Source organism: Cimex lectularius, unplaced genomic scaffold, assembly GCF_000648675.2.
Source record: "Cimex lectularius strain Harlan isolate CLEC.00 unplaced genomic scaffold, Clec_2.1 scaffold421, whole genome shotgun sequence".
In the NCBI taxonomy this organism is placed as follows: domain Eukaryota; kingdom Metazoa; phylum Arthropoda; class Insecta; order Hemiptera; family Cimicidae; genus Cimex; species Cimex lectularius.
In genome coordinates this window covers 47,871-62,445 of record NW_019392969.1, presented here as the reverse complement: position 1 = coordinate 62,445, position 14,575 = coordinate 47,871, and the positions used below count along the sequence as shown (strand labels likewise).

General features: G+C 31.3%; 1 protein-coding gene across 2 annotated transcripts; it reads left to right on the top strand.

Moving 5' to 3' along the window:
- The first annotated feature begins 9 nt into the window (after positions 1–9).
- On the top strand, positions 10–13,831 carry LOC106661773 (mitochondrial coenzyme A transporter SLC25A42-like). Of its 2 annotated transcripts, XM_014385394.2 has the most exons (8): positions 10–270; positions 330–434; positions 9,554–9,738; positions 9,865–9,988; positions 10,316–10,448; positions 10,505–10,676; positions 12,229–12,342; positions 13,644–13,831. In XM_014385394.2, the coding sequence occupies exons 1-8, from the start codon at positions 232–234 to the stop codon at positions 13,708–13,710; spliced, it is 939 nt and encodes a 312-aa protein (XP_014240880.1). In that variant the 5' UTR covers positions 10–231; the 3' UTR covers positions 13,711–13,831. The 2 variants fall into 2 exon arrangements, with proteins under 2 accessions (XP_014240880.1, XP_024085299.1); XM_024229531.1 differs by lacking the exons at positions 10–270; positions 330–434 and adding an exon at positions 9,418–9,446.
- Positions 13,832–14,575: the final 744 nt, after the last annotated feature.

Sequence of the window (14,575 nt, the reverse complement as noted above, 5' to 3'; positions counted from 1 at the left end):
ATAACCTGACACTCAGATGACATCCCCCCTTGCGTCAGTCTCACTTACGCTGCAGACCCTTATGAACACTCCTCGCCCTGTTCAGAGATCAGCGAAGCATCGAAAACGGGTTTTTACCGACGGAAGGGAATAATTTCGTGTCCGTACAAAAAAAAAAGGGGATATCCTCTATCGTCGATGTGAACCGATGGTGCTCGGAATCCGAGGAATTTCCTCTTCCAGTCCCTAGCCATGACCAGGGTCGAGTTGAGCAAGGTGTCAGATGGCAAGGTAAATACGATTAAAAAAATCATTCAGAAGAATGTGCTTAAAAAAAAAAATTTTCCCAGTCGAATGTAAAAGCAGTCCTGACGAGTCTCTGCGCTGGAGCGGTTGCCGGTGCCATCGCCAAGTCGGCCATCGCTCCTCTTGACCGCACCAAGATCAACTTCCAGGTAAAACAAGTTTAACATGACATAAAAGTTTTCATTCATTCACTATTTATAAACACTATTGCCTAACACACATTAATTTTGAAACATTGATTTATCCGACAAAACTGTTTTAACACAACCGAAATATATACCTATTTGTACCGCAACCGGTCAAAGGAACGGTTTTTAGAGGATTTTGTTTCTCCTGATTGAATAGAGAAATATTGATTTTTTTTCTAAGACTTTATTGTAATTAATTATTACATTTTAGTTACGTGTAACAATAACTTATTTATTAATAATTAACATGAAAAATTATGTGGGTTTTATCCACCGACAGATTCCACTTGAATATTTAAATATATAACAATGAGAGAATGGCAAAGGAAATTTACAAGCATTAATCAATAAATAATATAATCCATTTACATTTTGGTGGTGAATTGACCAAGTTACTTCTTTCAATTAATTATTATTTCTATGTAAGGTCTTGGTTGAGATAAAAAAGTCAGCGTCACGAGCAGGCTTCGAACCCACGACCTTCGGCTAAATATGCCATTTTTTATCTCAACCAAGAACTTACATAGAAAGAATAATTAATTGAAGGAAGTAACATGGTCAATTGACCACTAAAACATAAATGGATTAATATTTAATTAAAAGAAGTATGACTTCACTAAACAGCTCCCACTGGCCATGTCATAAGTTGCTGAGAATCCAATCCTGATTACACAACATTTGAAAATCGTATAAAGAGGGAAAATTCTAATGGTTGTAGGTTGAGATGGAGAGTTGGTGTCTGAGAGGATCGAAGTTGCGATAGCTCAAGTGGTAGAGCAGCGGTGTATTTAGCTGAAGGTTGTGGGTTCGAATCCCACTCGTGACACTGACTTTTTTTATCTCAACCAAGACCTTACAAGGAAAGAATTATTAATTGAAAGATGTAACTTGGTCAATTGTCTACAAAAACTTAAAAGGATTAATATTTTAAAAAGTAAAAGAAGTATCACTTCATGAAACAGCTCCCCGTGGCCACTTCATAAGTCGCTGAGAATCCAATTCTGATTACACGACATTTGAAAGTGGCAAAAAGAGGGAAATTTCTAACGGTTGTAGGTTGAGATGGAGAGTTGGTGTCCGAGTGGATCGAAGTCACTATAGCTCAAGTGGTAGAGCAGAAAAGGTCAAGCATTAAGCAAAGGTCGTGGGTTCGAATCCCGCTCCTGACACGGATGTTTTTATCTCAACCTTACATAGAAAGAATACTTAAATAATATAATATTTAAGTTAATTTTTTCTACAAAAATTTAATACTAGCAAGGAAGATATGTATTTATTACTCAGGATCCCAGATCTTGTTCTTTTCTTTTGGTGGAGTAGGATGCGCTATGATGTCACGCATTATGGGGTTAGGGTGGACGGCCATGGCTCTTTTCAACCTAGTGTTGGCTAGTATGATGCAATACATTTTGATTATTTATTATTCGAGGTGGAATTTTTTTTACGTATTATGGTGCATTAGTTATGAGTCTCAATATGGTTTCGAACCCTTTGCACTTGGTTGATGTGTGCAGCCCACACTAGCTTTGCATCTAAGTACAAGCTCAGGTATTCACTGTGCTTTGTTGTTCACTTACCTTGTAGATCTAGGCTTTGGGATCAATGCTTCACTTATAGGTAAAGCAAACCAATTTAGACTTTTTAGGATTTAGCTTTACCCTCCAATTTCCACACCATTTGATGTGGTGAGCGTAGGTCTGCCGTTTTCTCACCGCTATGCGTGATTTGCCGATTGCCAGCGCTGCCACATCATCAACAATGTGGGCTGGTCACAACAGAGGGGACTGTGAGAAATCTGCAGTGTAGAGTATGCATGCGACCCTGTAGAACCTCAGCATTAATAGGCTTCTCAGGAGACACAGACTCATTACAACTCACAGAAAACAACTGGTTAATCAGATAAGATGATATCAGGCGATAATAGGTGTCCAGAGAGGCGTCGGTGGCCGCAACTGTTTAGGCGTTGACATGGCACTTGGTAAAGGTCCTGGGTTCAAATCCGCGGCCCTGCATTTACACTCGACATACTTACAAACGGACTTTTTTCCCCTTCTATAAACACCTTGAGGGTTGATATGACCTCTGCTGTCTAAGGACAAAAAACAAACTACATAGGTGTTCAGAATAGTGGTTTTAATTTTTGCAAGTAATCCAATATGCCATACCCAATCAATATTGATTTTGGTAAGGGAATATTAAATAAAGTAACTTTAAAGTAATAATTAAACAAATATGTATTTTTTCTATTTATTTATTAGAATTTATCTGTTTTCAAGCTTTGGCTCCACACAATTTTTTTTTAATCAAAACAGATAAATCTGAGAACTCAACTTCTTCAATATTAACTTCTCCACTATTTCTTATTAGCTTAAACAGCATAGGACGTTCTGTATTCCACACCCCAATACTAACCATGACAAAAATCTCACCGCTAGACAGAAGATGTGCTATGTGTGTTTTATATAATATTTTTCTGAACCAACTCACAGTTTGCTAAACAAATCCCGACAATCTATGTATATAAAACAGTTCCGCAACTGACTAACGGACAATGCACAGACCAAACCGAGGGCTGAAATTCCGACAGCGCATTCCTATATGACATGGATATCTGCTAAGAAAGGATGGTATTCTTGCATAAACAAATAAATATGATTGTTAGGATTCAAAACAAACTAATAATCTCAAATATGGTTCCATTTTTACAAATGGAGAAAACCGGTCATTTTTAAAACGAGCCAAGGACATTTTCTCCCATCACTAATCACTTTCTTTAAAAATAGAAAATTCTTGTATATTATTCATAAATTTTTTAAAGGAATTTTATCAGTAGTTCAGGAAAAATGTATTCATTCCATTCTCTGTCTGTGTTTCTCTCTCTCCCTCTCTCTCTTCCTCTCCCTCTCACCCTTTCCCACTCTCTCTCCCTCTCTTTCCCTCTCTCTTTAAATGTACAAAATAAGAATAAATATAATTATAATTCTATAAATAAGATAATATACAAAATAAGAATAAATATAATTATAATTCTATAAATAAGATAATATACAAATAAGAATAAATATAATTATAATTCTATAAATAATATAATATAATAAATATAATTATAATTCTCTTCAAATATACAAAATAAGAGAAACAGCAGTATCTAATGTGCTGAATTCTATTCCAACAAATTTTATGAGGGTTGCGTTAGCTGTGTGGTTAGCGAAATAGGCTAGGCTCTAGGTTCATACAAATATGGGTCATGGTTTCGATTCCCAACACCACCCTTGGCCCTTTTTTTACAATACCCTTCCCTTGAGGATATAATAAAAACTATCGCATTATTTGAACTCGTATTCTGGCTAATGTTGAAAAGAAAAGAAAACAAATTACTTTCACTATCTACATATGCATATATGTGTCCATTTTAGCCCTGTATACTTGATTTGCTCAAATAAATTTAAAGAGAAATCCAGAAGTTACAGTTACTGCTTGTACTTATTTCTATTTATTTTTTTAATTTATTTTTTTATTTATTATTATAATTTTTTTAAGTGAGGGAGGGGTTATTTTAACTATGCCCTTGGAAGTGTAAGATGTAAGGTTCTCTGATTTGATTTCACAGGGTATCTTGTGAGTTTGATCCTTCCATAAACATTTTAAGTCTCTCAACCGCCACTGCACTTTGTTAATTTACAGTGTCAATAACAAGGAGTCCCTTATAGGGAGCGTGTAGGCATATACTTGTTATAAAACAGTCCTTGGACATGAGAGTAGGTTGTTGGGACCCCTGTTCTGATTTTTTAAGGAAATGGAAGCGTTTCCCCACGTTTAATCTGAAATTTTATCATTTGTGTGAATGATTAAGTTAGAGGCATGAAAATAAATAAATAAATCAAAAATTGGTATTTTGTATAACTTTATTTATTGTTTTGACAATATTATTTATATATATTTTTTTAAATAAAAATTTAATAATAAAAATTTTTAGAAAATCTAAACCAATGAATCAACTCACATGATTTCACTGGCTAGAAAATGTATCTGTCTTTCTTAGGGTAATATTGATGTTTTTAATAGTCAGCTAAACTTTGACTTGATCATCGTTTTTTAATTGTGTCAGTCATGCTCTGATTTCTATTTTGTTTTTTGTTAAAGGTTTAAAAAATGTTTGTTTAATAAATTTTCAATGTTGGACTAATTTGACAATAATAATATCTAAAAATTATAACCTTTGTCAAACAAAAAATACGGCCCCACAAACAGGACATTGCAGGTGAAATTGTGTAAAACTCAGAAAATAGCCACAAAAGAACACAAAAAAAGGATTACACTATTGGGATCAACATTCATAAAAAAGCCCCCATTAAAAAATCCAGACTTCACTACAGATTTTTAGCACAATACAAGATAATTCAGATACTTCATCAACAAAGGCGATCTTATGAAACTAATACTTCATAGTTTGAAGTATATTGATTCAATGTTCAGAGTATGAAGAACAACTCACAGAAAACAACCGGTTAATCAGATAAGATGATATCAGGCAATAATAGGTGTCCAGAAGGGGGTCTATTAACATTTCTATTCCAAACTGTCTTACACATTAAGAAAAAAATGCTCAACTTCTGAATTTTAAACTATTTCAACCACACTCTATAATAATATTCTTGCGTGAATTGGTACCCATGCTTTGAGAAATCCCTGCATATTTAAAAATTTTGAGCAATATTGGCGGAGCAAGAGACGGACACAATCACCGCCAATTTTTTATGTAACGCTTTAGCATATACCAAAACAACATTTGATATTTTTCTCAATCGCTTTTGAAACATGGGATGTCAGAAAAACAATTTTTCCAAATAAAATTACAGGTGATCACACCCCACTGAGATAATTGTTAATGGCCAAATAAAAGTTATCAGGCTATTCGGTGGAAAAAAAAAATTATGTGATAAAAAATATGGTTCACACAATCTACCTCATGCATTCTCTTGGCTAACACCGAAATCTGTCATAATATCAACATTTATTTAAAAAATTACGGATGAGGAAATCTCATTGAATGTGTGATATGGTAACACAATATCAAATTTCAATCATCCAACATAAGTACATTGACACTTACAATCCTATGAATAACATCTATTGATTTCAACCAATGAATAACATCTATTGATTACAACCAAACTACACAATGCAAAATTTTTCAAGATCAAGTTCCCATTATGGCAAAAATTACTAAGATTTTAAACCAGCTCCTCCTTATCACAATTATTACAGAAAACAGTTTCAAAGTGGATACACTCAAAACAACAATTCCTTTCGTACAAATAATCCACTAAATTACAAACTATAGTTTATTAAAAAAAGGTATCACGACAACTACATTTTCAAACAACCAACCTTTCGATGCTTTCATAACAAGGATCCCAGACACTAACAATAATTATAATTACACCCACTCAACAATAGATATATGACTCATATATGTTTAGTGGTCTTAGTTGACCATATTCATTATTTCAATTAATTTTATTTTTATCTAAGGTCTTTTATCTAGGTTTAGATGCAAAAGTTAGTGTGATCGAAGTCACGATAGGTCAAGTGGTAGAGCAGCGGTGTATTGAGCCGAAGATCGTGGGTTCGAATCCCGCTCGTGACACTATTTTTTCATCTCAACCAAGACCTTAGATAAAAAGAATAATTAATTGGAACAGTTATGATAGAAATCAAAGCATTCCAAACAAACCTTGTAACTTTGCAACATATGTGCGCTACCAAAAACAACCTACTTCAACAAGGCATAATTGAGCAGATTTTACAGTCGCTGAGCTTCACCTTAGTGTTAAGAAAAGAAGGATCATTAAAAAAAAAGACTTGTAATAAATTACAAAAAAATCAATAACAAAATTTACAGCATGGCTGCTACCAAATATCAAAGACATTTTTAGTTACATAAAGGGATCTAACTATTTTGATCTGTCTAACGCTTTTTATCAACTTAAATTGCACAAAACCTCTACTCTCTACATGGCTTTTAAAACTCCTTACGGCCATTAGCAATTCAAAATGTTCAAAAGGGCTACCGAGTTAGATTGTTTTTCATTTAAAGTTACACACGTAAAAGGAAAAAATAATACGGTAGCAGATTATCTTTCCCGATTTACCCAGGAAGATAATAGCTTAACTGACAACGAGGCCTCCGAAGAGAATGTCCTAATAGAAAACACCCAACTGACTCTATTTACATTGCTGATAAGAAATCTACTTCCCTTCTTTGAGTACTTTGGACATTTTCAATTAAATGATGACCAGATAAAAGAAAAACTAAATCCAGATGATCCCAACATCCAAAAAATAAACAGATTAATTTGTTACACACTGTCGAATGACCCAAATGCAAAAAGAATCATAGTACAACGAAGTTTGAAGATGGCTCTGTTCGAATATTACCATTGCAACACTTACAGTTCACAATTAGGATTTGCAAAGGCCTTAGCAAAGTTTAGATCACTCTTCACTTGCCAGGAATGAACAAAGATGTAACAAATAAAATGGTGCATTGTAAGATTTGTAAAAAACCTAACCCATCCAAGCAATTCTGCAAAATTCACCAACTTAAAGATTGGTAGAAAAACATACAATTGCATATTCTTGATGTGTAAAACATTGCCAACTAATGTATTTGTATGCAATTTATAGCAAGGATATGCCAAGTTCACCAGAAATGATCATATTGTGTACAAATATTTAAAAACAGACTAACTGACAAAATTTATTTTAAAGACTGCTAAAAGATAGTTTTTTATTTTTTTAAGGCAGTGATTAGATTTTAGATTTAGTTGGCTAGGGCAGACAATGACATGTTAACTAAGATTCTGTTATTTTGTAAAAGTGTAAAAAACGTAAATAGGATACAAATTATTAAGATTAATCTAAGAAAATACTAGGAGTCCTTTAAATACGGAATTGTGTGTTTATGAATTAATAAATTGTCTAAATATTAAAATATTATACAGTTATAATTAAATTACGTATAATTTTAACAAATCATTTACATACCCAAATTTCTTAAATTTTTGTTTACTTTCTGTACGTTAATTTAATCTAGAAGTGTTTCAATAATTGTAAACATTTATTGAAGTTGAAGTTACTACATTCTTAAGAAAATTTATGTTTAATTTTGAATGGTCGAAAGATATTATACAGATAATTAATAGATAAAATAGTTAGACATTTCAAGGCCTGTTTTAAAAAAAAAAAATTTAAAAAACAAGGAATTTGTTATCATTGTTGTTAGTGTTTGTTGTAAAGAATTGCGATTGTTATAAAATTTACCTTGACCCATTCATACTTATTGATTTCTTATCATTTGATTTTTAGATCTTAAAAAAAATTACTAAATTAGAAACTCACTTGGAAATTTATGATTTCTCCAAGTTAATTATTATTATTTTACAAAGGTATTTCAACTAAGAGGTTATTTGAACTGTCGGGGTCCAGTGTTTCTGAAAAAAAAAAGTCCATTTGTAAGTATGTAGGGCTGCTGGATTTGAACCCACGACCTTTACCTTACACATGAGCACGTGGCAACGCCTAAACCATTGCAGGCATTGAGTTAAAAAAAAATTGTCTTGTAAAAAAGATTAAACTGTCTTCATAATCAAACATTATTCTCTAAAAAGTTTTGGGCTTTATAAAGTTGGGAGAAACTGTGTTTACAAATTGTGCCCATGTCTGTTCAAACAGTGATCTATCCTTCTTTTGAAAAAAATCGCTTTCTTTAATTCGCTTGCAAAATACAAGTAACACTTGAAAATGTGTTTTAAAATTATATTTTAGTATCTGCATCAAATATTTAAAGTAGTCAGTGCTGCTTATACAGCACAGGATTATACTTAAGAACAATTAACATAGAAATTATATGAAAAATTTAAGCCTGTTACATTTTAGAACTTAGTATTTTTATAATATTTTATTATTATAAGGTCTGTGTTATCATCCTGAATATTGATAGTGGAAACTTATTACATAATTAATTGCTTTTTACTGTTAGATAATTTCCAAAATTACATAAAATTACAGCTTATTTAATACTGTCAATTTAATTGATTATGCATTGTTTGTACTTTTAAAAATTTGAATTTAAAGAAAAAATTCAATGCTAATAAAACATCAACTTTTTTTCTGGTGTTGAGTTCCCTTATTTAACATAAGCCTAACATAGAACTAAAATGTACTTTATACATGCATTTTAGAAATGTTTGGCAGATTCTTAGTTAATTATTATATAATTCCTCTTTATAGATTTAAAAATAAGGGGAATAAATTTGCTTTTAATGACTCTCAGTCTGAGTTTGTAGTCAATGCCAATTTTATTTAGCCTTTAAAAGGGCATCGTGCCAAGTTGTACAAACTAAATTACTTTAGTGGTACTTCAACTTCCGTGTAGGATTGAAATTTCTTACATTTCATCACAGTACACGGTACTCCGTTAACCTTGGTCAGGTCCTTTAGAAGTAGATAAGAAGGCCCATTGTCATCTTATCTACATAGAGGTCTTTCTATTTCAATGAAGCATAAAAAGTTCATTTTAAATAAATATATACATAAATTGTCGTGCAAAATTGTTAAATTGCTTGTTTGAGATTGTTATATGTATTTTTTTGAATAAAAAAATATGTATAATGTCATTAAAAAAAAAATATACAGCCTGAAGTTACAAATTACAAATATTATGTAATTGTTTCTACTTCGACTTGGCATCTTTTATCATGAATGTTGAGCATAATTTGGTACTCTAATAAATTCTTTTAATTTTAATATTGTTTAAATATTATATTTAAAATACATTGCAAATTCACCATTCAAATTAAGGAGTTAACTCATAACTAGTAATTTTAAGACAATTATTTTATTTTTACATGAAGGAATTACCTAATTACATTACCCCAATGGATGTTAAGCTCTCTCTTCTATATGAAAGTAAATGGATTTAATTTACTTACATAATTAATTACGTTATTGTATTAGTTTTATCACATTAAGCTTTTGCTGATTTCTCTTGCTCAAAAATGTATTTATTTTTCCAGGTGGGAAAATGTAAATACAGTACAAGGGCTGCTTTTCGCTTTTTGTTAAAATCGTACAATAATGACGGACTTCTCTCTCTTTGGCGTGGCAACAGTGCAACGATGGCCAGGATAATCCCTTACGCCGCCATCCAGTTCTCTTCGCATGAACAATGGAAAAGGCTGCTTGATGTCGAGTCCTCGAAGTAAGATATTAAAGTAAATATGCTAGCACATATTTATTCCATGTTGTAACTGTGGTTGAATTACATTTCTTCCTAGATTTACCAATAATGTTAAAAAAATTAAAATATATTTTTATGGAATTGCAGGACAAAACGATTTTTAGCGGGCTCCCTGGCTGGAATTACATCACAGACATTGACTTACCCTCTGGATTTGGCTCGAGCTAGGATGGCTGTTGCTTCAAAAGGAACATACACATCATTGTCTAAGGTGATAATTGTATATTTCGATCAAAATTATTATTTTTATGTCATTCGATATTTAAAGATTTATTACAAATTTTATTTTATTTTTTATTTTTTGGCAAAGAATAGTAGTGAGAAAAAATTGTGAAATGGTTCTAAATTTACCTAAAAAGTAGGTATTTAATGAAATGACCTTTGGCACTTAGCTTGAAAATGGAAAAATTTAAAAATTAATACACTTCTTAAACTAAGGTTATTCATAGTTTTTCTAGAAATCAGAATTTTAATTTTTATAAATTATTAAATTAGCTTTATTTATTTTATTGTTTTTTCAAGAAGTCAATATTTGCAGGTTTTTGTATCTATCTGGAATACAGAAGGTGTGTACGGGTTATATCGTGGATACATCCCAACAATACTCGGCGTCATACCATATGCGGGTGTCAGCTTTTACACATATGGCATGCTTAAAAAATGGGTCACAAGTAAGTTTTTCGTTAATGCAAATCAAGTCGAGAATTGAAAAGCGTTATTGTTTCAGGAGAGTACGGCCAGACGAATGCTGTGACGAACCTCATTTGTGGTGCTGCGGCTGGGATGCTCGGTCAGACCAGTTCGTACCCACTTGACATTGTCAGGCGACGGATGCAAGTCTCTACCCTTACCGGTGAAGAGTACAGGCGTATCATTCAAACTCTAGTCAAAGTGTACAGGTAGGCACATTAATTCTGCATTATTAGAAATAATTTGAGGTAGAGTTAGTATGTCAATTAACTTTTCTACATTGTTCAAAGTTAGGAGTGAACAGTTTGAAACCATTTTACTTTCTGAATTTTGAATTGATTAAAATTAAATATAAATATAATAATTGTTTTTAATGAGGGTTCGCTATAGCAAAGGTCATTTCAACTCTCAGGGTGTCGGTATTTTAAAAAAAAGCCCATTAGTAAGTTAGGTTCGAATGCGTTAGATTTGAACCCAGGACCTTTATCTTACAGTGACGAATGCCTTGCCAACGCCTTAACCGTTGTGGCCACTGACCCCCTCCCCTGGAGAACATTTTATTGTAAGTTTTTTAAAATATTTTAGAAAGGGGAAAATTATACTAAAATAAGAACATTTTTCAAGGCTTTATTTTATCTTGAAAAAGGTTCCTTGACAAACTTGACTAATCTACCTTGTACTTGAACCTTGTACTATTTTGGAAAAAATATTTTTATCTAGATTGAACACTGTTTTAAAGTTTTTTCGCAACTATTATTCTGGCAAGATTATTTTAACTGCAACTTTACATGCAGTGAAAAGCCAAAAATCTAAAATAATGCAAATACATAAATTGATAACCGTGTAATTATAATGAATAAAGCCAAATAATTAATACACATTGTAGAAACAACTAGGCTAAAGTATAATACATATTGTTACAAAAAGCAATGATAGTAATTGAAAAATATTTATTTTTATAGTACAGTACGGCCTCCATTCAAAGGTTGGTGCGGTTGACACTGCATACGCAATATTTTTCCCTACTCTACCACCTGTGCAAGTAGGTAGTCAACCACTCATGGTTGATGCCCTTTGGCTCAGTTCTCAACTTGTGTTACAGCTTGTTTTGGCATGATTCTTTTGTAAAATGCTAAAAACTTTGAGTCATCAATGTCGTGCAGTTCCTTTGCTGTTACAAATAGCCGACAGTTAAAGTTCCGCAGTGATGTACCGATTCTTTTCTTAGCCTCCTTTTCATTTGACGGTACCAATAGAACGTGACAATGCCCTCCTCTTTACTTGAACTACTCATTATACCATTATATTACACTCAAAATGAGAAGAAAAACAGTTTTGTGAATGTTATGAGAACCCTCCTTGCAAGAAGAGTAGAGAGAACAAAAATCGACCCCCGCACCAAGGTTGCGTTGCTCTCACATCTCGTTCATGTCATGTTGACCAAGCTTAAGAACAAAACAAAATTTGCTTGTTTATTTAATTTTATGAATTTAATTTTCTTCAAATGTAGAAATGTGTGATGTTTAGTGACCATTAGTTAACGGCACGATAAAGAAAATGTTTTTATAAAACCTACGTCACACCAGACTGCAGATCTCCAAATAACAATTTTCTTCAAAGTAGAAATTAATTTAAAATGTACTGATTATGTAAATAATTGTTTACATTTAAAAATCAAGTTAAACATTGGTCATGTAATATTTACTTGCTTTGGCTTGTAATGATTTGTAAACATTTAACCTATATTTAAATTTTTTTCAGTGACGAAGGACTTATGGGTATATTCAAAGGGTTGAGCATGAACTGGGTGAAGGGGCCAATCGCCGTCGGAATCAGCTTTGCAACTTACGAACACATCAATGACTCTCTTCACAGGTGGTTATGACATAAGGACAAAGCTATTTTCCTGACTTAGAAGGTTCCGTTTCGGCCAAACTGAAGATGGAAAATAGCTTTTGATATTTTTGGGCAGTCATCGCTCAAAGTGCCAAAACCTGCCGATAGACTTAATTTTTTTAAATGTGCATCACGCTCAAAAGCTCTGCCTTATAGAATATGCTAAAACAGTTTGAAAAATTCTGTTCGATATTTGTTTCAATGAAATTTTTAAAAATAGTAGCAAGATTGTTGTATTGTATTGATAGTTTATTTATCTCTATTTATTTGTAAATACACTCAAGCAGACATGAATTTTATTTTCTGTTGTTATGTTTTATCAGTATATAACTTTTTACTTAGATTTTGTAAAAAAAAATATTTAGGAAAATGTAATTTATGATAAATATATTGTAGGAATTATTAACAATTGTTATTTATCCCTCCTATAAAACTTTTTTTCACCCGTAATATTTGTATGTATGTGTTTAACCACTCAAATTATTTAAAAAAGTATGTTTTGAGTATTGGATTGCATAAAATTTTTAATTTCATCTTAAATGTGTACTTAGTAGACAAAATGATTTATCACTAGCGTAGATTATTTGTGAGAATAGTTTTTCTTTGTTAATTACAAAAACATTCATTTCATAATGCTGAAAATCAAAATGAAGACCAATGACGACATAAGAAAAGCATTATTAAACTATTATAAATTGTTGTGTTTGAAACATTCACAATGTTAGCAATTAAATACTTTTAATTTATAATATATAAATTATTATTTTTTATCTGAGGTCCTCAAACTTTCTGATGAAATTTTGTATGTAACTGCTTGTACAGGAAAGAAAAATAATCAATTTTGTTTAATATATTTTTTAAAATGTTTTATTTGTATGAATGAAATGCAATATATTACATAGTTTTGTTTTTATTTTAAATTTTCTAGCATCGTATGATAGTAGCCTTTTAACTAAGAATACAAAGTCCGATTTATATTTTTCTTTAAATAATTAATAATTTAAGCCCAAAACAAAATCAGACCTCCTTACATTTATTTATTATTTATTAAAGAAATTTATTAAAACCTTTATGTTAAAGTAACACATTTGATTTATAAGTATGTAAAATATCATTAATAATAAAATATTGACAGTGGATGTCTATAAACACTTAAATTCATTTAAAATCAGCTCACATCTATTTATATTTAGAAAACTGTTAAATGCTCAAATTATGAGCTGAGTTAATGTTAGAATTAAATTTCGTGTATATATATTAATCAATCAATTTTTTTTCAGGATCGAAAATGCTACAAATGAAATTGTCTTTTTGAAGCACACAAAAGGAGATAGTGGAAAAGATTGAAAGCTTAAGGGGAAAGCAGGACAGTCATCTTCTGAACAAAAATTGCATAAAGTACAGACGATGAACATATAAGACAAAAGAAACACTTTTTAAAATAAAATAGACACATTTGTCCTTAAAACTGTGATCATTTTGTTATTACGTTAAAAAAGTATGTTATTTAATTGTCTAGATGTGCTGAAAGTCACTGGAAGATTGCCACCTTTGAACAAAAATATCTTCAACAGATAGAAAAAAAAATTAATGGCTTATTTATTCCAAAAAAAGTAGACTTTTCAAATTCTATAAATACTCACTCCCTCAAAAATAATTAAATAAACATTTTAAATTTAAAAGCAACAAAATAAAATAATTTGAAATTTAAATTAAAAAAACTATTAAAAAATTGCATTTGAATATGAAATGTGTTTTTGAAACCGACAAGGTTGCTAATTGTAAGGTCTGTAAAAATATCATGTTTTCTTTTACGACATTTAAATTTATTCACTTTGGAAATGGAAAATTGTTCTTTCACAGCCTATTTTTTGTGTCAGGCATGTTTTGGTGTTCCACAATAGTTAAGATTTACAAGGAGAAAAAAATATGTCCACTAGTTGGGCTAGTATAATCAAATGATGAAGCTGTTTCATTTGGAGTCAGGGATTTCTCCCTTTAGCACCTAAACTTTCTATCCAGTCTCTGCTAATGGATTTTTGTTTCTTTTATGAAGTAAAGAATTCTTCTTAGGGATATGGTAAGGAAGTATGTCTAAAAAAAGGAATGTTTGGTAAAAAATTGGGTGTAAGGAGGAGAATATTGATAAATAGAAACAAAAACCTAAACTTTTGATCAATATTGAACTGCTAAAAATATTAAGTTAATTTTT

Bases quoted from the DNA above. Each gene is read 5' to 3' on its own strand.
- LOC106661773 (XM_014385394.2), top strand. From the start codon at position 232: ATGACCAGGGTCGAGTTGAGCAAGGTGTCAGATGGCAAG. The intron at 9,739-9,864 runs GTAAGATATTAA...ATGGAATTGCAG, and splicing joins CTTGATGTCGAGTCCTCGAA to GACAAAACGATTTTTAGCGG. The intron at 10,677-12,228 runs GTAGGCACATTA...AATTTTTTTCAG, and splicing joins ACTCTAGTCAAAGTGTACAG to TGACGAAGGACTTATGGGTA.